This window comes from Melopsittacus undulatus, chromosome 9, assembly GCF_012275295.1.
Source record: "Melopsittacus undulatus isolate bMelUnd1 chromosome 9, bMelUnd1.mat.Z, whole genome shotgun sequence".
In the NCBI taxonomy this organism is placed as follows: domain Eukaryota; kingdom Metazoa; phylum Chordata; class Aves; order Psittaciformes; family Psittaculidae; genus Melopsittacus; species Melopsittacus undulatus.
Genome location: NC_047535.1, coordinates 39,462,775 through 39,485,898, shown reverse-complemented (window position 1 = coordinate 39,485,898; position 23,124 = coordinate 39,462,775). Strand labels below are relative to the sequence as shown.

General features: G+C 46.7%; 1 protein-coding gene across 2 annotated transcripts in view; it reads left to right on the top strand.

Annotated features, from left to right (window-relative positions):
- The window catches only part of LOC101878658 (plexin-B1), a 74,258-nt gene that overhangs the window by 10,892 nt on the left and 40,242 nt on the right, over positions 1-23,124 (top strand). Inside the window, exon 2 of one of the 2 annotated variants that reach the window (XM_034065906.1) lies at positions 11,883-11,944. Coding sequence is in view for 1 of the 2 variants with exons in the window: in XM_034065905.1 (XP_033921796.1) it covers positions 12,145-12,161 (17 nt within the window). In the remaining variant the exon portion in view is untranslated. Of the gene's footprint in view, positions 1-11,882; positions 12,162-23,124 lie in introns of both variants that reach the window. The other variant, XM_034065905.1, reaches the window with a different exon arrangement.

The window sequence follows — 23,124 nt, the reverse complement described above, 5'->3', positions numbered from 1 at the left end:
CAGCAACGCAGAGGGCAAATTCAGAAGCATGGTTGGAAATGACAGGTCTGTTGGGAATTTCTTGTTGGAAGATTCTGAATGATACGTGAGACTTTGACAGAATGGGGGTGTGTGAATGGAGTGAAGTTTTCCTTGGAGCTTGGAGAAATGGTTAAATGGTGACTAAGATGGGAGCTCCTTATGGAGTTGGGTAAATGACTGTTAGCTAACTGATAAGGTCTTTGCAGACTGATCTCTGTAGCTCATTCATTAATGCTATGAAATGGCTCTAGTGAAATAACATCCGATCCAGGCAAGTACAGATCTCTGCGTGGCAGAGATGCCAATCGCTCACAGACTGTGCTTCACCAAAGCAGGGACCTGGAAGAGGGAGGGATGTGTGACAGTGAAACTGATATTTAAAAAAAGGAGGAAAAAGGTCCAAGTTGTTCAAGCACTCAAGAAGGTGCCGTGTGATGCGGGCCTGAAAGGACTGAGATGTAGATTGCCCAAAAAGCTATTGAGAGGTGACTTGGTTAAAGCATGTGCATAACTGACTCTGAGGAGCTGCTTCTTAATGCAGTGGAGAAGGAATTAATGGCTCAAGGCAGAAGGCAAACAAATAAGGAATTAGACTGGCCTTGCTGCCAGAAAGAATGATGGAGCCATTGGAGCAAGCTGCTAGGAGAGTAGTGAACTTGTGTTGTGACCTCCAAAGGCCTCCAGTCTAGATGCCATAAACCACTACATTTCACAGAACCACTTAATGGGTTTTGTGGAGGTGTGAGTGGATGAAGTGGAACAGTGCCTGTGTGTTAGGCAGGAAGTCAGAGTGGTCATACCTTAAATTATGTGACTCTGAGTGGTCCTGCTGCAATTGATTCCTGCTTTGCTGTGCTTTAGAATTAACCCCAAGACTATTGCAGCTGTGTTCCTCAGCCCTCTCTTTTTCCTCCCAAACTTTGTTTATGTCTAAGTGCTTTATGCAACATAAGTGACACATCCTGGATATAAAGAGTCTTGTTCATAATGGGAGTGTTAACTTGAGGTTTGGGCTTAAGATGTCTCCTGAGAATGAAATAGTCTTTGTATTTCTTTCACCATTACTCTGATCTTTCCATCTGATCTGTCTTGTGGTACTTATTTTAGTGATTAAGCTTTCTAGGAAAGCAGGGTTTTATTAAGCAATTGGGGTGTGAACCCATGTACACTGAAGAACAGTGTTACATTCCAACTGCATTTAAGTAGTTTCAGTTGTTTTCATTAATCTTTGCTTGCATTCAACATGAAAATCCTATGCAAGAAGTAAATGTGATGGATGCTGATTGTTTCAGAATAACTTGTGATCATTTACAGTCTGAAAGCTGGCTTTATAAGGCCAAACAAATCAGAGGGCTCATTTAAGTCTGATGTTGGGTAAAGCAAGGCAGTGGGCTTTCCTAAATGTAAGCTAACCATCTAAGTTGAGACAGAATGTTAATAAAGAGGGATGAGTGATGGAGAGCTTCCCATGCCAAATGCATTTGAAGGTATCTCTGAGAAGTCTGAAAACCAGACCTTGGTCTGCTTGCTCCAGAAACCTGCAATTAGCAAATGATTAACTTTGTTCTGAACGGGTTAACGAATGGGGCCCTTGTTCTGTTTGGCTTCTGACTGACTATATAATAGCCAACATCAGTGTGCTGGATTGCAAAGTCTAATTAACACGTGAGTTTCATATTGCTGCTGCCAGTGTTTGCACTGCAGAACTTTGCTGGGGTTTTTTGGCCATATGGATGGGTGGGAATATCAGGATCGTATTATGGCTCTGCGCTCATTCATGTGTGATGCTTTGTGCTCTGGTTTTCCCAAGACATCTCATCAGGCTTGGGGCTGAACAGTGCCTTTTTGGAGAATCTTTAACTGAAAGGTCAGAATAAGCACAAGGCCTGCAGACAAGGCTCTCGCCTCTCTCCCCGCCCTCCTTTGTGTCTGTGTCTCTCCACATATACATATGTACAAGTCCTTCACATTCATCCCTGATTCCTTTCTTGAGAGCCAGGGCTTCTCAGTGCCCTGCTGCCACAAAGGGTCTTCCCAAACAGCACACAGCTTTGCAGCCTGAATCCCAGCTATCTGTGAGAGTTTGTTTGCTGGGGGAGATGATTTGTGGTTGGGGAGATGCTGGTACTCACCTACTGAGGGCTTTCCACCCTTGCTGTGTGCTGTTAGCTGCATGGCATGTGTGTGTCTCAATTAACCACGCTTAGGTAGACCAGGATTTCCCTTAAAGGCAGTTATTTGCTTATAGACCAGGGTCTGGCAGTTCTTCAAGGGAGCAGAAAGGAAAATGTGCCTTACACTGGTCTCAAAGTGAGCTCTCCAAGTGATGCTGTGGAAGCTGCAGACTTGGGTTTGCGGTACCATATCAGGTCTGATATAAGTGGGATTTGTTTGCACTTATCCCATCCGTGCACTGAAAGCTCTTCCTGGAAACTCCCTGTGGGAGAGCATCACCATCAGGAGTGGGAGGTGTGAAATGGGGGTATTTACTCCAGCTCTTGGGGTGCGTCTGAGGAAGAAGCCTTTGTTTTAGGGAATGAGATTTGTTTTTGAGGTATTGATGGCTTAGAGCCATTTGAGAGCATTGGAGGCAGTCGAGTCACTTGCTTTTCTTTTACTGTCAGTGTTACAGCCCTGCTTTGGCTACTCCCTTCCCTTGCTCGCCAAGTGCAGCTGAAAATGAGCTATTGAAGCAGCCCATCTATGTTTTTTGTATGCAATCTAGCAAATGTTAAGTGCTGGAAGTTGGGCTCTGGCTGCTGTTTGTCTGGTAACGTTAGCCTCTGTTGTTTCCTCGGGCTGCTTTTGACAAGCACTGCTTTGGTTTCTGTGTGAGAGGTGGTTGGGCTGGAACCGTGTGCCAACCCACCTAATAATTCTTGTCTGCAACCTTTCATCAGGTCTTTTCTGTTATAAAAGCGGGGGGGGGGAAATCCCAAACACCTCCTTTTACCCCTGGAAACAGCAGGCGTCTTGTTCTGCTGAGCCGACTGCTGCTCATAGTGATCGGTACTGTTCCCTTTGTCTTCGTTTGGTTTAGAGTTAAGCTGCAAGCTGTTTAAGACCAGGCTATTTTCCTCCTGCATTTTTGCAGGATCTTTTACATGAGACCCCTAAAATGCTAAAATAAATGCTTTTAAAGGCAAAACTCACATCCAGGTCAGGGGCAAGATGGTCTTGGGTCTGAAAATGGAGTTTTGTGGGTTTGCTCTGATAAAACATCTTGGCAAAGCAAAGAGGGTCAGGGCTGGACTCGTGGCCATCTCCTGGCTTCAAGCTGGATTGCCTTTTGTCCGCCAGTTGCCTTATGATCCCCACCTTCCCGCTCCATCCCTCTGGACAGTAGCTGTGGGTGCACAGCAGGGGCTCCCTGACCGTGTTTGCTTTAGCTGGGGAGGTGTTTGCCTTCACTGCAGAATTCCAGCTTCCAGCTGCCGGGGAAACCTGGAGCGCTCATGTTGATTTATTAAGGCCCAGCGCGCCTCAGGAATGCCTTTGCGAAGGAGCAGGGAATGATGGAAGGGATCCTGCCTGATGCAGCATGAAGCCTTCTTGTTTCTCTTTACAGAGGCACTAAGCAGGAATTCCTCAAAGCAAGGTAAAACAAATCACTCGCTCCGTCTGCTTTGGAGGAGGTCTTCAGTTAGGATTCCCTGGCACGGAATCAAGGAGCTGGGTGATAGCTCCGGTTTGAAGAGTGCAATTTAAAGGGAGTTTTTGGTGGGAGATGAGACTGTGAATTGCCCGACCAGAGGGTTTGTATGCTTTTGGTTTGTGTTAAGAGCTGGCATTCCTGAGCTACTGACTAGGGCTTTTCTCTGCACTTGGCTTTGGGCCATTTAAATGTTTTGCACTTGAAAGAAGCAAGTTTCAACCTCTTTGGGTTTGCAGACTTCTAAACATTTTCCAACAGGGATACAGCCATGGATTGGCTTTTTTAAGTACCTTTGCAGACAATGAAAGTCTATGGACTGTAAGTTTAAAAATCACTGTCATGAGTGTGTCATGAATTCACTAGGATACCTTCACCTCCCTGTAGTTTGTCCTGGCCATCCAACACACCCCCTTTATTCTCTGTTCTTGCCTGGCATGCACACACAAATATATAAATATATATATAGAATCATAGAATGGTTTGGGTTGGAAAGGACCTTAAGATCATCCAGTTCCAACCCCCCTGCCATGGGCAGGGACACCTCACACTAAACCATATCACCCAAGGCTTCATCCAACCTGGCCTTGAACACTGCCAGGGATGGAGCATTCACAACTTCCATGGGCAACCCATTCCAGTGCCTCAGCACCCTTACAGTAAAGAATTTCTTCCTTATATCCAATCTAAACTTCCCCTGTTTTAAGTTTGAACCTGTTACCCCCTTGTCCTATCACTACAGTCCCTAATGAAGAGTCCCTCCCCAGCATCCCTATAGCCCCCCTTCAGATACCAGCAGGCTGCTCTGAGGTCTAAAATCTATGAATAGGTGTTTCTGGACTCTGGTGGCTGTTGCCCCAGCTGATCTGAAACCAACACCTAGGAACGTGTTGGGTGTTTGTACAAGGTAGGGTGGACAGGCGGTCACTTTGTGTTGCTCAAGTATTTGGTAGCGGTAGAGTAGGTTGTGTTTATTGGGGCATCAGTGCCGAGAAGGAATTTCCTTTCCTGGCGGAGGTAGAAAGACTGTCCACGTACAGCTTTCTTCCTTTGCTTTAGCATTCCTTGAGGTCGTTTCCCATTTTACAAATGCATCTTTTGAGACCTGCCAGGAAAATGTCTGTCTCGCATGGAAATGGAAATTTCTGAGCTCACAGGGATGAAAACCTTTGGGTCTGTGCTCATGGAGTGAAAAGGGGATTACCAACCAGCCATTCTTCAGCGAGCAAAGCACTGGAGCAAAGTCTGCAGGGACTCTCCCAAAGTTATTGGCTTTCCTTGGGAAGGGTGCTTGTGAATAGAGCTGAATGAGGTTGATCCCGTCCTCCTTAGCTCCCCTGCTGCAAGCACAGAGAGCAGTGAAGCTTTGAACTCCGTAGATGCTGGAATAAATGGGAGAAGTGGTTTTGATGTCTCGCAAACAGGTCTAGAGCCAGTGTTCCTGCAGTACTGTGAGGGAATTAATGGGTTTGTGATTGCATTTGGGCCTGATTTAAAAGCAAGGAGGCAACGCTGTTTTTCCAGCACCACTTGAAGGCTTCAGAGCTGAGGCTGGTCCCCTGCAGATGGCTTATTTTCACTGGGGACTGTTAAACCTGCCAAAGTGTAAACTGCATCTTAACAGGAAGATGCGAGACAAGGCCTGCACATCTCTGCCTCCTAATTACCGCAGCTCAGCTGCTGCTGTCTCTTATCCTTACACATCTGAAAGGTGACAATGACAATGTCTTGAATGGCAAAGCCATAGCAGGAAGGCTTTTTTCTTTCTTTCCCCTGCAGTCTGGAACAAAGAAATTATTCAGCCAACAGTCAAGAAAATCCTCATGGAAAATCCTCCTCCTAGGAGCCGTTTTCCATGAGATCACTGGGATTTCTGTCGATCTTCACAGGTTGTCTCCTCAGTGACTGCAGGTGAAGCAGCAGCAGCCAGCTTCATCCTCCTTCCACACTGACAGCCTTGGGAATGGTCACTACGGCAGCGGGACTCCCGTTTTCACTGTCACTGCGGCTCTGCACTGGGTTGCCTTTGACCATGGCACCTTTAGAAGGAGCTGGATGGCTCTCCTTGCCTCTGATGGCACAAATCTCCAATGATGTTGTCACAGCCGTGACTTTAGTTGTCAAAACACAGACTTTCAGATCCTCATCATTGGGCACACAAAGAAGAGCAAAGCTAGTTCTGAGTATGACATCCTCTGAGAGGAGCAGGGACTGCAGGGGGAAAGGACGGGGCTGTAGTTGTGATTGCATTGAGTGGTACAGAAAGAGCAGAGGCAGCAGCAGCTCCCAGTGCAGGTGACAGTTTGGATTTAGTGTTTCCCTGTGAAGACTGGATATAGGTTGGGTCTCATGGCAGCCTTGCTGGTTAGCTCTTAACTTGTTCAATCTCCCCTCGCCCTGTAAATCTGCTTTAAGAAACAGCTTTGTGGCAGTTTCTCTTCTTGTCTCCCTGCTTGTCCCGTTTAGCTCAGGAGAACGTGCTGGCACCCAAGCCTTGGCAGGCACATTTTTAGTGCCCCTTTTGCTTCTGTCCCTTTGAGGAGCCCCATGCCAGGGGCAGCCCAATGGGCTCCAATCAGACACTGGGCTGATGGGATTCCTCCCCGCTGGGAAACAAAACAGCAGAGGAAAGGCAAAGCAGTGCTGAAAACCACAGCTTTTTTTAGCTGAGAGAATGTCCTTCATACACACTTCCTCCTGCTTGTGCCCATACATAGCCCCTTTTCTCCCCATCATTTAGCATTTTCTCTCACTGCATCAGGGCGTTCGGGCTAGTGCAGATCTGAAGGAACAACCTATATGAAGAGATGATTCTGCAGCGGTATCTGCCTTGTTTCTGCACAGGGCTGCCCTCTCTAAGTACTCAGCTACCTATTTCTGTTTCCTCTTTGAGCTTTCTTTGAATACACTGCTTGCATCTGTGTTGGACCTCCGAGCTCTTCCTTTCCCCCTTGTAATAGCCAGCTCCCTCAAGTCCTTCCATAGCTAGGGAATAAAAGTTGAAGGGTTGTCTGTCCATTTATATCAGCCTGGGAAATGGTGGATTTCTCTCTTGAGGCCTTTGCCTCGGGCATCTTGCCAAAAGGCTTCTGGTCTCCATTCACTTCAAACACACACAGCTCCTAAGCCAGAAGAAATATGCAGAAAGCTCATGGACTGTGATCAGCTGAAGGGCAGACAGCATGACCTGGTGCCTCTTACAACTCAAGGAGTTGGAGAGCTGTGACTTCGGAAAGCTTGGGAAGTACGAGCAGGATGCAGCACAGTGTGAACCTGACGAGGCTCACAGGATGATCAGCTCAAACATGGATCTAACCTGGGAAACATCCGGAAATCTGTGCCAAAAGCACTAGAATATGCGTAAATGAAGTGTTTTGGCAAACACAAGGAATTACCTTCTTCATAGACCCTGTGTTCAGGCTTCCTTTCTTCAGAGCATGGGGAATTTCAGGCAAATTTGCCTTTGGAGCTAAAAGGCATGTTTTTAGCAAAGGCAGCACAAGCAGCGTTGGGATGGACTCCAGGCCGTTGGTGTTCCCGAAGAGACGCAAACAACTGCAGGGAAGGATATAGCTCCGATCCCTTTGCCAGCATGCTCAGCGGGCAGCCCTGCACCAGATCTGTTCAGCCTTCCACAAGTGACCTCTGTCACTGACCGGGAACATAAAGAGCCTCAGTGAGCTTTGGCTGAACTGGGCTTTTGCCTGTCTGCTCTAGGGAGAGAGTAACCTCAGTGTTCCCTTCCCTGCCTCCCCATGCTGTGTCTGTGAAAATACTGCCTTGATTTAGCTGCCCCCAAAAGACATTTGGCAAGTACACATTGCTCTCCTGTGTGTCCAACATGGGTTACGGTGGGTTCCGCTCTGTGGTGCTCAGTGATTTTACAGAAGAGAGAACAGCACCGCTACAGCTACACAGTACTTAATACAGTGAGGTCTTAGTCTGTGCTAGGGCTCCAGAGTGCTATTCTGAGCATTATGAACCTGATTATATTACATATAGAGTGCAGATGGCTCAGAGCCACGCTTGGGATATTAACTGTTTCTGTGAAGCTTTGCATTTGGAGATCCTTGTGGCAGAGGAGGGTGATGCTGAGTGAGCTGGCATTCCCACAGCAGAGCTCTGTCTGGGTGGTTGGGAGTGGTTTGTATTTGATTTGTACAAGGGGTAACCTGAGTTTCAGAGCTCGCTAACTTACAGATGCTCAGTGTCATAATCTCTCCGTGGTACTGGTTTTGTAGCTGCAGGTGTTTGGAGGAGGCACTGCTGCAGAGGTAATGGAGTGCAAAGGAAACCTTATGAAGTGTTATAAAAGTATGATAAGGGATAAATCCATGGGTAGTGTGGTGTTTGTCACAGAGTAGGTGATAAAATGGCATTGAATGGGGTTCCTTGTCTTGACAGTTTGTTGTCCCTCAGAGAGGGGTTTTAAGACTCAGTTCAGTTTGTGATGAAAGTGACTTTAGGAATAGTGAAAGTCTTTCCCACTTGTGTTTTGCATAAGAAGTGAGTTACAGTTTGTGCTGTTCCGGATTGTGTGAAAACAAACCCCCTGAAAACCCAAGCAACAAGAATAAAGTAAACCCTCTGTAGAAGGCTTTGGTGACCCAAATGAAGCTGGTGAGTTTCTCCCCCTTTGAACATCAGTGCCAGGTGAGCACTGTGCAACTCTTCCTTCAGCACCCTTCCTTTGGAGTGGGAAGAGATAAGGTAAATGTGTATAATCTGCTCTGGCACTGGCTGGATTTGACCAGCAGACAGGTATGCTGAATGTGGAGCCTAAATGGCTGCTGATGGAGGAGAAAGGGGGCAGACAGGGTTGGATGGTTGGGATAGGGATATGAGGCGCTGGGATAGGGAAGGTCACAGGCTTCCTAGTGGGAGAAGAAGGGTATTGGAGGTGGCAGCGTGTGCTGTTGGAAGGCAACCTCTTGTCTCTTGTTGGAGGCAGTGAGGCTTTGCCTTTGCCAGGCAAACTGCTGTTTGCAGCTCCTCTCTTTGTACCGGGAGAGCTGGGACTGTGAGGCAGGGGCTGCCTACTGTGCAGTGAACAACTCCTCAGCAGGAGACAGACACGAGTGTGTGGAAGTGTCCCACGTGCCGTGTGGATTCGTGTGCCGCTGGTTGGTCCATGCTTGGCTGATGGTGAGGGGCTGAGTCTCCATGTGTTTTATCAATGAGTATCCTCTTCCTCAGCAAGCAAACAGCTGAACTCTTTATCTTCCAAAGGCTTTGCTCTCCATGGGCTCATAGTGAAGGAAGATGCACACCCTGGCCTTGGTGCTCCTGTGCCTTCTCATCTGCATTCTTTTCTTGGACTCACTTGACCCTGAGATTTGGATGCATTTCCCTCTGTTGCTTGGTGTTAAAAGTGAAGAATGAGCTGTAACACGGGGAAGCAGCTTGTGTGGTGGAACCCATCAAAATAAGCATGAGGGATTGGTGGTGGTGATTGAAAGGGCTTGGATGAGACATGGTGATTGCGCTGGATGCTGTAGTGAGGGGAAGGAGGAAAGCTAGGGATAAATATTGCACAAGCGATACAGGGATAAGGGATAAGCATTACCCTTCAAATCAGCTTCTGTAACGGAGCCTTCCTCTAGAATTCCCTGCAATTTAGACAAATGGCACACGTGAGATGTTTAAGTGGTGTTTGTGCTGAACACTTGCGGGACGTGTTCCCATCCAGCTGCTGAGCAGAAACCCTCATTCTTCAGCATCACTGGGAGCCACTTTGCGCTTTTCTGTGGCAGCAGCTTTGCCATAGGAACCCCTGCTCCCCCCCCACCAAAGGATGGCTTTTCCCTGTGACCGAAGCCAGCGCAGCCAGGCAGACATTATCCCTTTGCCGGAAGGAGGGATCCAGGCTCCCCAGGGAGGAGGGGACCAGGGGGGAGCGAGTGATTCATTGCAGCTGGCTGAAGCTTGGCCTCCTCCTCCTCTCTTTGCCCTGGGTGCCAGGGAGTGACAGCTTGTGGGCAGCAGGCCAAGCTGTGAAAAGAGGAGTGTGTGAGGCCTTCAGCTTTCTCATGCTTTATCAAGCTGCAGAGAATAGCTCGATATTCAGCCAGCGCTGGTGCGGGTCAGGAGAATGGAAATGCGAACTTAACTCCTGCCATGCTGGCTGGTTGCTGACGGTGCGGAGTGAGGGTCCCTTTGTGCTGCGGGATGCGGGGCAAGAGGAAGGAAATGTGCTTTGGTGCAGTGGTGAAGGTATCCTTCTGTCCAGTGGGACTTGTTGGGAGTGTGGGAAGATGGAAAGAGCGCTCTCCCCTCGTGGCTTGCTGCCTGTGTGCTGGTGGAGGATGGAAACATGGAAGGTAGGGCAGCAGGAGCGATGGGTGTGCTGGGAAAGGATGAGGGACCATGGCAAGCAAGTGGCAGGTCTGTCCTCGGATGTCCTGCTTTGCTGAGGGCTCTGGTGCAGGACAGCAGTGCCCGTCAGTGCAGGGAAGCAGGATGGGGCCAGTTCTGGAGCTGTATCCCGGTGCTGCCAGCAAGGCATCCCTCTCTGCCTAGGGCTGCCTGCCGGCACGGAGGGAGTTAAGCCTTCCTCATGGGTTGGGGGGGAGCTACCTCGGGGTGTTGAGCTCCATTCCCACGGCTTTTCCTTTCTGACCAGGGCTGGGGGAGGGATCCTGCTTGGAACAAGTAAAATACCCTCAGGCTGGAAAATAGCACCCCCCTGGCCCCTCCAGCCTTGTGTTGGGCTGGGAGGGATTTGAGCTTCACACAGGCTGGACAGAGGCTGCTGGCCAAGGCTGGGGTCTGGTGTTGCTTGGCTGGCTGCTGGGGAAGGGCATGGGTTTGTTTCCATCCTTTAGGCACATTTAGGTGGCTTTGCAAGCGATGGAGTTTCTGCCTGGGGTCTGGAATAAATCATTTCTCATCTGGAAGGATGTAAAGTAGAAATCAAGTCCCAGCAGTTCCATGAGCACTGGTTAATGTACAGGTTTGGGGCCGGGTGAGAGCAGCAGCCTTTGAAGGAGTGTCATTCCCTACAGGAAGTTTCTTCAAGGTGTAGCAGGGGCCCTCTTTCCTGATGCTGACTCCACCTTCTCCTCCTGCACCACTTTGAGCTGCTGGACTGAGCTGTTTGAAAGCCTGAGGAGGGGGAAGAGCAGGTGGAAGTCTGAGGGGACAGGGAAGGGAGTTAGTGGGTGCTCAGAGCACAGCCTGGATCCTGCCATTTCCCCATCAGTAATGCAGGGGCCTGGGAGAGCAAGAGGGCTCTGCCACTTCCCAGTTTGCTTTGGAGCTGAGTGTGTTAGTGTGTTAGTTATTAGTGTATTAGTAGAGTTATTAGGGTACCCCTCTGTGAGGGGTCCTCATCCTGGTCAGCATCAGTTTCCCAGCAGAGGAAGAAGGGAGTTAGAGTACCTGGAAGTACTCTCTGAGGTTAAGGTGTGCAGTCCCTATTCCAAACCACTTAATAGCGGCTGAGCTCTGCTTTCAGGTACACTGCAGCTCTTTGCTGTGTCCATAGCAATGGGCTATGTGGCAGAGAGGGAGCTGATGTGAGCCATGTGATGGATGCACAAAGAGAAACTCTCCTGCTGTGGCAAAGCTTGGGACCCAGGTGCAGGGAATGCACCAGCGAGAGCTGGCTTCTCCTGCAGGGACAGGGGGTGTGTTCCCATTGTGCCTGTGCTGGTTTGCTCCTGTCAAGCCTCTTCTCATTATTCTTGCCTTGAGCTGTCTTGGGCCCAAAGGCTAAGTGCTCCAGAAGGCTCTGTAGGCTTGCCCTTGAGAGCTATGGGGTCCTTGGAGAGTGGCTGTTCAAGGGAAGCCCAGCAGTGGGCTGAATTGAGGCTGTTTCGGGCTGCAGAGCTCTGAGCTAATCTCCCAGAGGCAGAGACATTACTCACCAATCAGGAATGTGTCTGTATTTTTCCTAATGAGAACAAAACATTTTATCCCTGTTCATTAGCAGAGGGTTAGCGTGTACTGTTGCTATGCCAATAGACTCCTCTCCTCCGCAGAGGCTCTGGGGGTGTCCTCCCTGCCATGGTGAGGAGGGTGAACTGAACTGCAAGGCTCATTCTGGCAAGAAAAGGATTCCATTGTTTTCCCAAGGCTGCCTGGACTTTGTGCAGCTGGCCAGGCCTTGCCTCCTCAGGGGGAAGGGAACCACAGCGGGAGTCAAGTGCAACAGAGATTTAATTTATTGCAAAAATAGTCTTTTCACTTCGTGTTGGTTTTATTCCAGGTTAAGGCACACTCTTCAATAAGAGAAATGAAGGTATCCCGGCGTTCCCAAGAGTCCAGATGGTAAGCAGGAATGCGCCGGGAGCCAGCACTGGGATGTCCATGGACTGCTGCAGCCCGCTGGGCTCCTCCGTGTTCCTGATCATCTCAGTGTGTGTGGCCACACAGAAATGCTGGGCAGCCTCTTGATGCTGCTGCATAACGAACCCACCTGATGAGCTGCAGCACCCGTGGTTAGTTGGAGCAGTGGGTTCACCAGGCACATGGTCTACTGCAAAGAGTGAGTGGCTGTATGTGAGAATATGCACTTGTTCCCTTTATGCAAGGAAGTCCTATAAAGGATGGAGGGCATCTCTTCCATAGAAGCTTTGACCTGTAGGGTTCTGCTGTAAGCAGATGTATTTACTCCAGAGGTTGCCCGTCTATTTGCTTGTCATTTTTGTAATTGTCCTGGTGGTTCTCCTCAGCTGCTTGAGGGACTGGTTGGGATCTCTGGGATGCAGTAGTGCCTAAATCATGCCACTATATACCTTCTGCAAGAGTCTTCTTGGCACCTCTGGTGCTGCACTTCCATCTCTGTTGCAATGTCAAAAATAACTGTGAAACTTGGAGTTTTCTGTACAAGGGAATTAATTGATAAATTAATTAAATTTAAAAACCAGAAAACAAAAAAACAGAAACAAAGAATACCAAAAAAACAGCTACTTTCTGAGGGTGATCTGTGGCCAGAAATGAGTGTGATCGGATCTGAAGACAGCCTCCTGGAGCAGGGCTGATGTTCCTATCTGGCTGTCAATCACCACGGAGTGCGATGCGCTGCTTTGTGCTGGCTCAGCTCTGCAGTGTTGACAGCTACAGACCCTTGAAGACATGTTTCCCTGAAACTGAGTTCTCCTTTGAGGCTGCTTCCTGTCAAACAGGCTAGCTACAACTCCCATTTCAGTTTGCCTGGCGAAGCACTCTGTGAGGGAATGTATGCCATTTGAATATGGGAATTTGAATATCAAATGTGGGGTGGTTCAGCAGAGATCCCAGACTGAGTGAGATCTGCATGAACTTCTGGCTGGGAGTGAAACCCTGGCACCTGGACAGTAGGAACTGATTTAAATGAGTCACTGACTCTTGCACTGGCGAGATGAGTATCATGTTGGAGCGCTGGGAGTACAGGAGCCCTTGCTTGGAAGGATGTCTGCTTGTTGGACTTGCAGCGATAGCAGCAGGAGGGCTCAGCAGAACTAAAACCAATGAACAAAGCCAAACAGCAACCCCTAGCCCAGACTGCTCTGTGTGTGCAGCCTGTGTGGTTTCAGCTTGGTAGTAGACCTGGATTGAACTCTTGGATGGTAAAGAGCAAGTCTTTGGGATCTGTTTTGCTCTGGAGCCTTCAAGAATAAATCCTGAGTACATATAACACAAGGATTGGTGAGTCTGGTTTCCTCAGCTTTGCAGTGCTCTGGGTGGTTCAAGTAAAACCACTAAATCAAAGCTGTTTGAAATAGGGAATGAGTAAGTACTTGAGATGACTTGAATTCAGGCCAGTCTCTTCTGGATCCTTGCTTTCAGGGCACAAATAAAAATAAGAGCATAAGGAGGACAGATGTCTATAAGCTGTATTTGTGAGTTATCAAGCTGTTTCTGTTCAGATCCTATTGAAAAGGTGCTCCAGCAGAAGTGCACTAGAGGACATGCATTTTAGTACCTTTAAGTGCAAAAGATCATGGCTGAACAAACTAACTTCTGCAGTGTGAGTTACGGTTATTATCCAAGTCCTGCTCTACTTCATTCTTGTACAGCCGGAGTAGCCATTTGGTGTTACCTAGGAGAGTGTTACTTGTTCCTTCCCTTGCTCTCCCCTCCTTTTTAAGCAGAATGCGCTGGTTTTCTGCCCTATTTTCTTCTATAAAGATAAACATTAAACTGTTGTGCAAGAATTCTTCAGGAGAATCCCTCACCTTTGGGGAATGGAGGGTACATTGCTCCAAGCTGTGATCATGTGTTTTGGCTGTAGGCATTGCTTTCTCATCGCTTCCTATGCCTGGCAAGCAGTTCTGTATAGTGCAGAGTGGGCAGAATAGTGGGGGGTTTGGGTGTTTCTAGACCTGGGGGCACATGTTTCTCTCATATGTGATGTGAAACCTCTGCACAGCTGCAAACTCCAGCTCCAGTTCCTAATGTGCTGTTTCAATCAAAGCCTAGTCCATATGGCATCTTGTTGTCTTGCAGTTCTGCTTGAGATGTCTCCCACTGCATGCTGAGCTCTTATCCACTAGGTATGGATGCTCCATTTCTTCAATGATCTAACTTTATAACAGTTAGATTCATGTTTTGGTAGTATCCGAGCTTCTCTCAGTGGCAAAATAATGTAGACCTACACAGATCAATTCCAAATCTGTTTCTACTTTCTGCCTCTCAAAGCAGGTGCTTTTAGAACCTTGAGAGAAGGGTTCTCCCCTTTGGGCAGGACCAGTTATGGGCCCTTTGTGTGGTGAGGTTTTCCTTCTAACCCTTAGAGGATAGTTGAGCTTTCTAGAGCTTTAGGAAAACCATTGCATCTTAAGAAAGGTATCTTCAGTAACAGTGAGCAGATGTGAGGATTACCTTCCATACAAACAACAACTGAAGAAGCTGGGACTATTCCACCTGAAAAGCAAGGAGTGATAGTTATCTTCAAATCCTGACTGGCATGGAAAGGTCAGAGGGGAAGCAACCTTTGGGTGTTTTGCCTCTTCCTTTGCAAGTATGAATAGGTATTGAATGGAGCCAGCATGTAGTAAGCTTAAAAACAAATAACAGCTTAGTCCTTGATGTGTGCAGTTAACCTGGGGAGCTTCTTGCCACAGGATGTTGTGAATGCCAGACATCTGTGTGTATTTGAGGATATAGGGCAACTCCATAGAAGGAGCTATTGAAGGTTCCTGAAGGCACAGAAACCACCTCTATCCCAAGAATTCCCTGAGCTGCACATTGGTGAAGCCTGGGAAGGCATTCGGGGAGGTAAAGTGCTCCTATATGCTTACTTCATTCTTACGTTTCAGGTCCTCACCAGAGCCAGACAGCTGCTCCTGTGGTGTGGGAGGGGGTGATACAAATGGGACCTGTGAGAAGTTGTGAAGCTTGTAAAAAGACCGGCACAGCTTGTGTTGTAGCTTGGTTCTGTGTGTTTGTGATGTGCTGCATACATCTCTTGCTTGCTAAAGGCACTGCCTGTGGGCTGTTGGAGTCTGCAGCCTCTTGACTTGAGTCTGGAGAGAGGTGGAGAGTGTATTTCTGGAAGCTGCAGTAGGAAGGGTGGTGTGAAGTGAAATGTTCTAAGCAGAGAAGCTGACTTTCTCCCTTTCTCTGTGCCATCTACTTCTTCTATGGCTCCGAGATGGGATGTGTTTTACTGAGTTACAAGACTGCTGATAATCTAAATCTTATTTGTTTGAATTTCCCCCCTTTAAAAGAGTGTTTCTCTCCTTGCAATGGACTTTAACTTTGGAGCTAAAATGGGTGATAAGCAGATGTATGAATAGTACAATCCCTGTTCCAAAGCATTTCCAAACTAAAAATGTCATGGCTTACGTGAGGTTCATACCCTTTAGAAGTACTCAAAGCACTGGTCTTATTTTAGGTCATTTAAAAATAACATTTAAAAATAACTTGGAAATAAGGCTCACTTGTAGATGCTTCACCCTTGAAAGTCTGGTCTTGCATTTGGTTTTAGATGCTAACCCTGTGCAGAGGGCACAGTACAGACCAGCCTTTTGTTCCTTTGAACCTTTTCTTTCTCTTTCAGAAGGAAAAGAATGATGTCAGGTCAGGCTGTTGGTCTTTTTGTCCCTAAGGCCATGGTCTCTGCCGCTGGGTACTATCCTTTTTGTACCATAAATCTGTTTTTCCTGTCTCATGGACAATTTTGTCCGGGAGAGACCCTGGCAAGGTTGCATTGTCTTGAAATGCCAACAGTCAGCCAGTACAACTGCCTGAAATGCCTGCTCATAGAGTTTGCATTTCAGACTAACCCTGTAGTTTATGCAGCAGACCTGTTAGTGCATCTCTGTGGCCTTAGGGTGAAGGTCTGGGCTTCCCTGAAAGGCAAAGGGGAGAGCCAGTCGGTCCTGCCCAGCCAGTGGCTGTCAGACTGGGAAGGTGGGAGGGTAGCAAACCAGATGAGAACAGTCTCAACCAAAAAGCCTTTAAGATTCATGGTTGCTATGAACAGGTAGCCAGTTCTGACACTTGGGCTGTGATTGCAGGGTGGAGGGGTATGCTGCATCACTGCCAGCCTGTGACTCCTTGACCACATAGAATCCAGAGTCACAGAATGGTTTGGGTTGGAAGGGACTTTAAAGCTCATCCAGTTCCAATCCCATACCACAGGCAGGGACACCTTCCACTAGAGCAGCTTGCTCCAAGCACCATTCATACTGGCCTTGAACACTGCCAGGGATGGGACTTTACACCTTTGCACGTGCTTCTTGAGAGCCCTTCATGTATGGTTTTTGTGCCACCATTCTATGCTGGGCTATGTTTGGAAGCACTGGATATCAAAGATCCCAGCCTGTGTGGGAAGGTCATTCATTGCTTGGGGCTGTTGAGACTGGTACTAAGTTGATCCTCGCTCTCAGGACTGCACCAGCCTGTTCAATCTTCTGCAGTAGTGCAGTAAGAGCTGTTGTGTTTTATACATGTTATGAACAACTTGGGGAGCTCCTCGGGCTTTTTGAACCACATGGTGTGTTGCTATCTGTTCCTGGCCTTATGAAAGCCTTCTTCCAGGTGGAAGAATATGTCTGGCCACCTCAACTTGGATCGTTATCTAGCAGACCTGTGTAATCTAATTACCTGAATATTGAGTTTAATAGTAACTACTAAGAGCCTTCCAGGCTTAGGCACTAATTTATGGAAGATAAATTGATCAAAGCTTCATTTCTGATAATGCTTTAAAATGAGTTGAGTAATACAGGATAGACTATACCCCAACTTGGTTTGAAGGCAAACCACAAGCAGATTGTGGCAGTGATGTGGAATTCTGTTGATTTTGCTGTCTCCTCTGGGTGGGAGGAGATAGATGCTACTCATGCGGTTGCATTGCATTAGATTTATTTGCATGTTACTGCCTGTATTCATGGCTGTAGCCAGAACTGCTGACACTGTTGGAGTGATAGGGGAAGACTGTCAAACTGCTGTCAGGCTGTATGGCTCCTCAGAAGGTTACTGGGGAGGGCAGGAAAGTGAATGGTATTTGAAATGAAGGAGAACTCCCAAGAAGAATTCCTTCCTGTCCATTCTCAACTCTTTATAGAGCTGTGATGGTATTAAAATTGAAGACTTCTAGGGGTGTTGAGGAAATGCTGTTCTTAACAGGCCAGAGAACCCCGCACTGCTCAGTGTCTGCAGAACTAAAGGGTTTGTTCGAGGTAGGCTCCAGTGTTTTAACAGTCCTGATTTGCATCTCAACAACTGGATGGTGGAGCTCGGGATGTGGTCCTCATGGATCTGCCTGTGGTCTGTAACAACTCCTGTGTTAGATCTCTCTGTTCTTATTTCCTCTGTGCAATCCTGCCTGTGATACTTAAGGGCTGGATGCTGGTATGGAGACCATGGTTTCCTCTTGGGCTGCAAGTGTAGGGCTGGCTTCCTTCCACAGGATGTTTGGAGCTCTGTTCCTCTCTTGCTCTGAGGCCAGGCTAGATGCAGAAGGACTTGCCTTGGGAGTGTGGCCTTTGCCTCTGGGACATGAGAGCGTGGTTAGGGGTCACAGTGCTGTCCTCTGGGAAGCATGTGCTGGTAGCAGGAGGTCTCCTCCTGCCCTTCGGGAGGGCACCCTGCCAAGGGAAATAGACTCTTGAGGCAGAAATGATTACACGGAGAAGATCATGTGCTGGTCTGGCTGTTTCTGGATGGAACAGTTGGGCATTTCTGCTCTACAGAAATCAAAACAGACTCACTAAGGCAGCCAGTGGCCTGTGGAGCCAGGGCTGAGAACAGGAGGATCCTGGCTGAGGCTGGGGAGAGGTGCCTGTAATGCTCGGGAGGGCAGTGTGGTTGGAAGGCGTGCCTTGTTTGAGGTGGAGGCCGGTAAAACATGAATCACATCTGTTTGAAGTAATGGTGAAATCCCAGATGAAGGTTTTCTGTAATACCTGGCCAAACAGTCTGGTGTGCTTCAGCTTTCCTTTCTCAATGGTTAGAACAGACAGTCCTGACCTACTTTTAGCAATAGCAGTTTTGTTGAATGCTACCCATAGAATCCCAGACTGGTTTGTGTTGGAAGGGACCTTAAAGCTCCTCCAGTTCCAACCCCTGCCACAGGCAGGGACCCCTTCCACTGGAGCAGCTGCTCCAAGCCCCTGTGTCCAACCTGGCCTTGAACACTGCCAGGGATGGGGCAGCCACAGCTTCTCTGGGCACCCTGTGCCAGCGCCTCAGCACCCTCACAGGGAAGAGCTTCTGCCTAAGAGCTCATCTCAGTCTCCCCTGTTCTGGCAGCTTAAAGCCATTGCCCTTGGCCTGTCCCTACAGGCCCTTGTCCTAAGCCCCTCTCCAGGTTTCTTGTAGCCCCTTTAAGCACTGGAGCTGCTCTAAGGTCTGCCTTTAAGGAGCCTTCTCTTCTTCAGACTGAACTAGCCCAGCTCTCAGCAAATGCTCAGCTGTACGTACAGCAAGCACTTGTTACCTGTCGTGTTCAGATTCCATCAAACATTTAGCAGACAGGGAAGAGCTGCTCCTGGAAGAGGACTCTTGGTGCATTGAACTCAGTTCTGCCACTTCTATGCACTGTGGCTGTGGCCTTTCTCTGGTTTCCCAGTCTGCTTCGCTGCTGGGTTGTGCATTAACTTCCATGCTGTGCTGTCAGGATACAGTTAGATGCTATCTAAATATTAATATGATAGATAGTGCCTTCAGAAATAGCCATTGAGGTTAGGGTTCCAGCTTCCTAAATATGCAATTAGGCAGGGCTGAAGTTACATTCTTAATATTTAAAAATAAATAAAATCTATAAATGTAGTCTAAAATCAGATGTTTAAATAGAAGTGTCATCCTGGGGCAAATTGCAAAGCTCTGTGTAGCTCAGTGTCCTGTCTTTGACAAGATCCAGAAGCAGATGCTTAATGAGGGCTGTAAGAAACAGGGCATGTATAACATGGTGAGTTTGTTGTTTTCCCTCCTCCCATTTAACTCCCTTATCACCATCATCAGTTTAGGGCCCTCTTTGGCCAGTTGTATCTGATCATCTTATCTCACCTACATCTATTCTCCATTCATTTATATAAGCCCTCTTCTAACTTGTTTATGTTTCTGGTCTCCATGACATCCTGCAGCATGAGCTCTACAATTTAATGATACATTTAAAATGTTATTTAAAGTGCTCTGCATTCAGTGGCAATATCCTTGAAGTGGCTTAGAAAAGTTGCCTGTAACTCTCTTGTTTCTGTATCGTAAGACATGGTGCTCACTTAGTCCATGTTTTTCATCTTGACACAAATGTCATATTTCAGATCTCTTTAAGTTTTCCATATCTTCACCCTTGTTTCTTTGTCCATCTCAAGTCCTGCCCTGCTCAGCCTCTCCTTATATGGAAGCTGCTCCATGCTTTTGATCATCTTTGTTGTCCTTTTTGTCATTCTGTCTCCTTTTTCAGATGTGGGACTCGGAACTGCCTGCAGCATTGAGCAGCATAATGGCAATGCATGTTTTCTTTCCTAATTTGAAGGTTGTATTTGTCTTTTTGCCTGATACTGAATACTGAACTGGCCTTCCAAAGTTCCAGATTAGTAACAGGCAGCCAGGATCCCATTTTGTTGATGTTAGAGTATTTTGTGTTGGTTTTGGTATATATTAACATCTGAGATACTGTGTAGTTACTGAGGAGCATATGGGTGTTGTTACTTCCTACAATCTTCTTTGAATTTGATTGTGATTAATAATCTTAATAAAATTGGACACTTCTAGACATTTCCTCTTTATAGATCTTATGTGAACATATAGGATAGCACAGGTTGCAGAGCAAATTCTTGGCCCATCTCTTGGATTACCTTCCTCTGATGGTGAAACTCTTGGTTCCTTGTCTTTTAGCTACTTAGTAAATCATGATAGGGACTGTAACTTTAATTCCACAATTTTTGTTCAAGAGCCGTATCTTACAGTTCTTTTTAAATCCATTTAGTTCATATTAAACAGTTGAAAATTGTCTCTTGGATCTCAGTTAACTGGAAATGGGAAATCTGCTCTTGGAATTTTCTGGGTACTGCAGGGATTTCTCTCTGCTCCAGTATTAGTCTATGATTTGATCAGTAGTTGAGTTCTTGAGCTTCTGCAAGCAAATTTATTTCTGCAGGGGGTGGTGGGCTTAGAGTCATGTGGATTTGTGTAGAAACAGTGGAATTGCTCAGCAGGGTGAATTGGATGAGTAACTTTAGTGAGCTCTGCTTTCCCAGCAGGGTTCTGTTAGAGCTGCAGTAAACATGTCTAGGCTCCCTGGATGTACTTTATACATTAAATGCTAGAGGATGGGGTAGATTTTCTAACTAGTTGCCTGGAAGAATATCTGAGTCAGTTGATTCAACTGGCTATAAACTTGATGAGTGATGTGGCAGCAGGAAGAGCAAGAGGTTCTTGGGCAGGTAAATGGAATGGCTGGTGAGTCAAACCAGAGGCACTAACGTGAAAGCCAAAGGGACAGCCTGTCTGGGTCAGGTACTGTGAAAAGGGGATGCTCCTCTAGGTCAGGAGCCTCAAAAAAGGATGTTGGCAAACTGAAAAGGGCTCAAAGCTACAGGAAAAATGAGTTATTTCTGGCTGGAGAAGCTCAGACCACCTAATGTGTCCATCCAAAGGATTACACGTGGCTGCAAACTGTGACTGAGGAAGGCTTGAAGCTGGTGAGATGTATAAGGGAAGGATTACCTTGTGCTTGTCTGCCTTTATACTACTTCTTAGGCATCTATTATTGTCTGTTGCTGGAGCCAGGGTTTCTGTGTAGGTGGGCCTCTGTCTGAGTTAGAATAGCTCTCGTTATCTTCTTGCCCAAGGAGGATTAAGAAGAAGGATTAGTTTCAAACAGTGGATGCAAAAGGCAACTAGAAGCTGCTTTGACTTGGGAGATGCTGTGACAAGACAAGTTAGACAAAATGACAAGGCATTCTACCTGGGGTAGGTAACCCTTGGGATCAGTTTGCTGGCTTAAGGTGGGAGTTTCTGTTATATGGGAGCCCTAAGAAATTCTGCTTTCACTGGGAGACTTCAGTCAGGAGCTTGTGGGCTAGAAGAAGATATTGCTTAGTGGTAGTCCGTGATTTGATTATGCAGGAAGTTGGAGCAGATCCTAAAGGACTCTTATCTTCAAATACACTGGCAGAAAGTTATCCTTTGCCTGTGTTACGATACTGAGAAGCTAACAGCTGATTTGATTTCCCCTTTAAAAAGTGTATATACGCATGGTACTTGAGTTCACTTTTTGTTAGTGTTTGAGGGTGGTAAAGTGAAAAGTCAACCCTCCATTTACAATGGCAGAGTATCTATGAAGAAAGCTTTTAACAGCAAGCAATGTGGGGTTGCTTTATATTCCTTGTAAATGTTTGTGTAGTTTGTCTTGATTTATAAGAAGTTCACTATTTAACACTGTATTAATCATTAACTCTTCATTAGCCATTTGTACTGGAAGCTTAAACTAGTGTTTATAACATATATGTAAGTGCAAGGGAAAAGGTTGGTTGTGCTCAAGCTGGTTAGGGAAGATACTATTGGCAATTAATTCCAGTATGGCTAAAATTACTATTTGGGTAGGCCCAGGGGTACAGAAATACTTCCTGCTGTTTTTCTAAAGAACCCTAAGCATCATTAATAGTATCACAAAGTTGACAAAATACGTTGTGCAACATTGGTTTAGTACAACAACTCCAACCCCCATCCAGAAAAGTGCATTGTAGTGATCAGTACTAGTTATCAAGGGCTTAGAAAACATGATTTTCCCAAGTGTTAGTTTAATAATGCTGTTAATCCTGTATCCTAAAAGGAGAGGTTTTTTGCCACCTTCCCTCACTGTTTCAAGTGTGATATTTGGTCTTTAGAGGGGTGTTTTAAAGTTCTTTTGACCTCAGTTTTGGTGTTAATCCCATCTGGTATAACAGAGCTCCCTTGTCTGTGAAGTCCTGCTCCAACAGGATGGCTTGGACTTGGGATTCTCTTTGGGATCAATTTTAGGTGGAAAAGAGAGGTTTGTGTTCATCTCTGCCTTGCTGCAAGCATTTGTGAACAGCAGAGCAGGGAACTGGCCTGGTAGTGATGAATAAGACTCCCAGGAAGATATATTTATTTAATGGGAACGTCAGACAGCAAATCTCTGTTGAGTGTATGAGACTTAGAAGGGGGCTGTAATTCAGGGCTTTGGCGCAGAAAACACAGCGGTGGTCATCTTCCTACTGCTGGGGGATTTGAATGTGCTGGAGCACAGGGGGCATGGTGCAGCTGGAAGAATTATGCTTTTAACGTACAAATCTGCTGCTGCGCTTGCTGTGGGTTGGCTCTGCAAATGGTACAGTGGGAACTGCAGGTGCACGTTTCAGGGACCTACTTTTTTCCAAGGATAATTAGGGTTTGGTGTTGAGCGTGAGATCTAGCTTAGAAGTTGGAATATTGTCTGACCTCTCCGTGTCGGGGGTTTGGATGTGGTATTAGGAAAATAATCTGTGAGGATTGAAATCATCTTATGTGTTGATAACACTTAAGGTTAAAATGTGTCCAAATGAGTTCTGGGTTTGTCTCTTTAATAAATGAATTAAGTCTCTGAGAGGGATACGTGAGGTCAGGGAGGTAAAAATAGCGCTACAGAAAACATGGTCTTATTTCCAATTCCAAGTAACAAAATAGTGCCATTGCTTCCATGTTCTTGGTGGTTGTTTTGTGGACGTGATATAAATATTCTATGGCAGAACTGACTAATCCCCTAGCCCTTCTGGTGTGATCCAGATTAAATAAATGAAACTCAGTACTGTCATTTGTGTATTAACATTTTACAGTTCGTTAGAGGCAGTGTTCAGGGCATTGTCTGGAGCATTTTCCTCTTTAACAGGAATTCATCAGAAAAAAAATGGAATATTTAAAGAGAATTTTCCAGCCTTGGCAATTGCCTTCAACATTAATTAAAGGCTACACGTTTTTAGTGCAATCTGTCTGGAACAGCTGTGTTGTGTACTAGCAATGAACACAGGAAGCAGAATGGTTCAGTAAATCCATAAAGAGCTCAGTAGTGTAGCCTG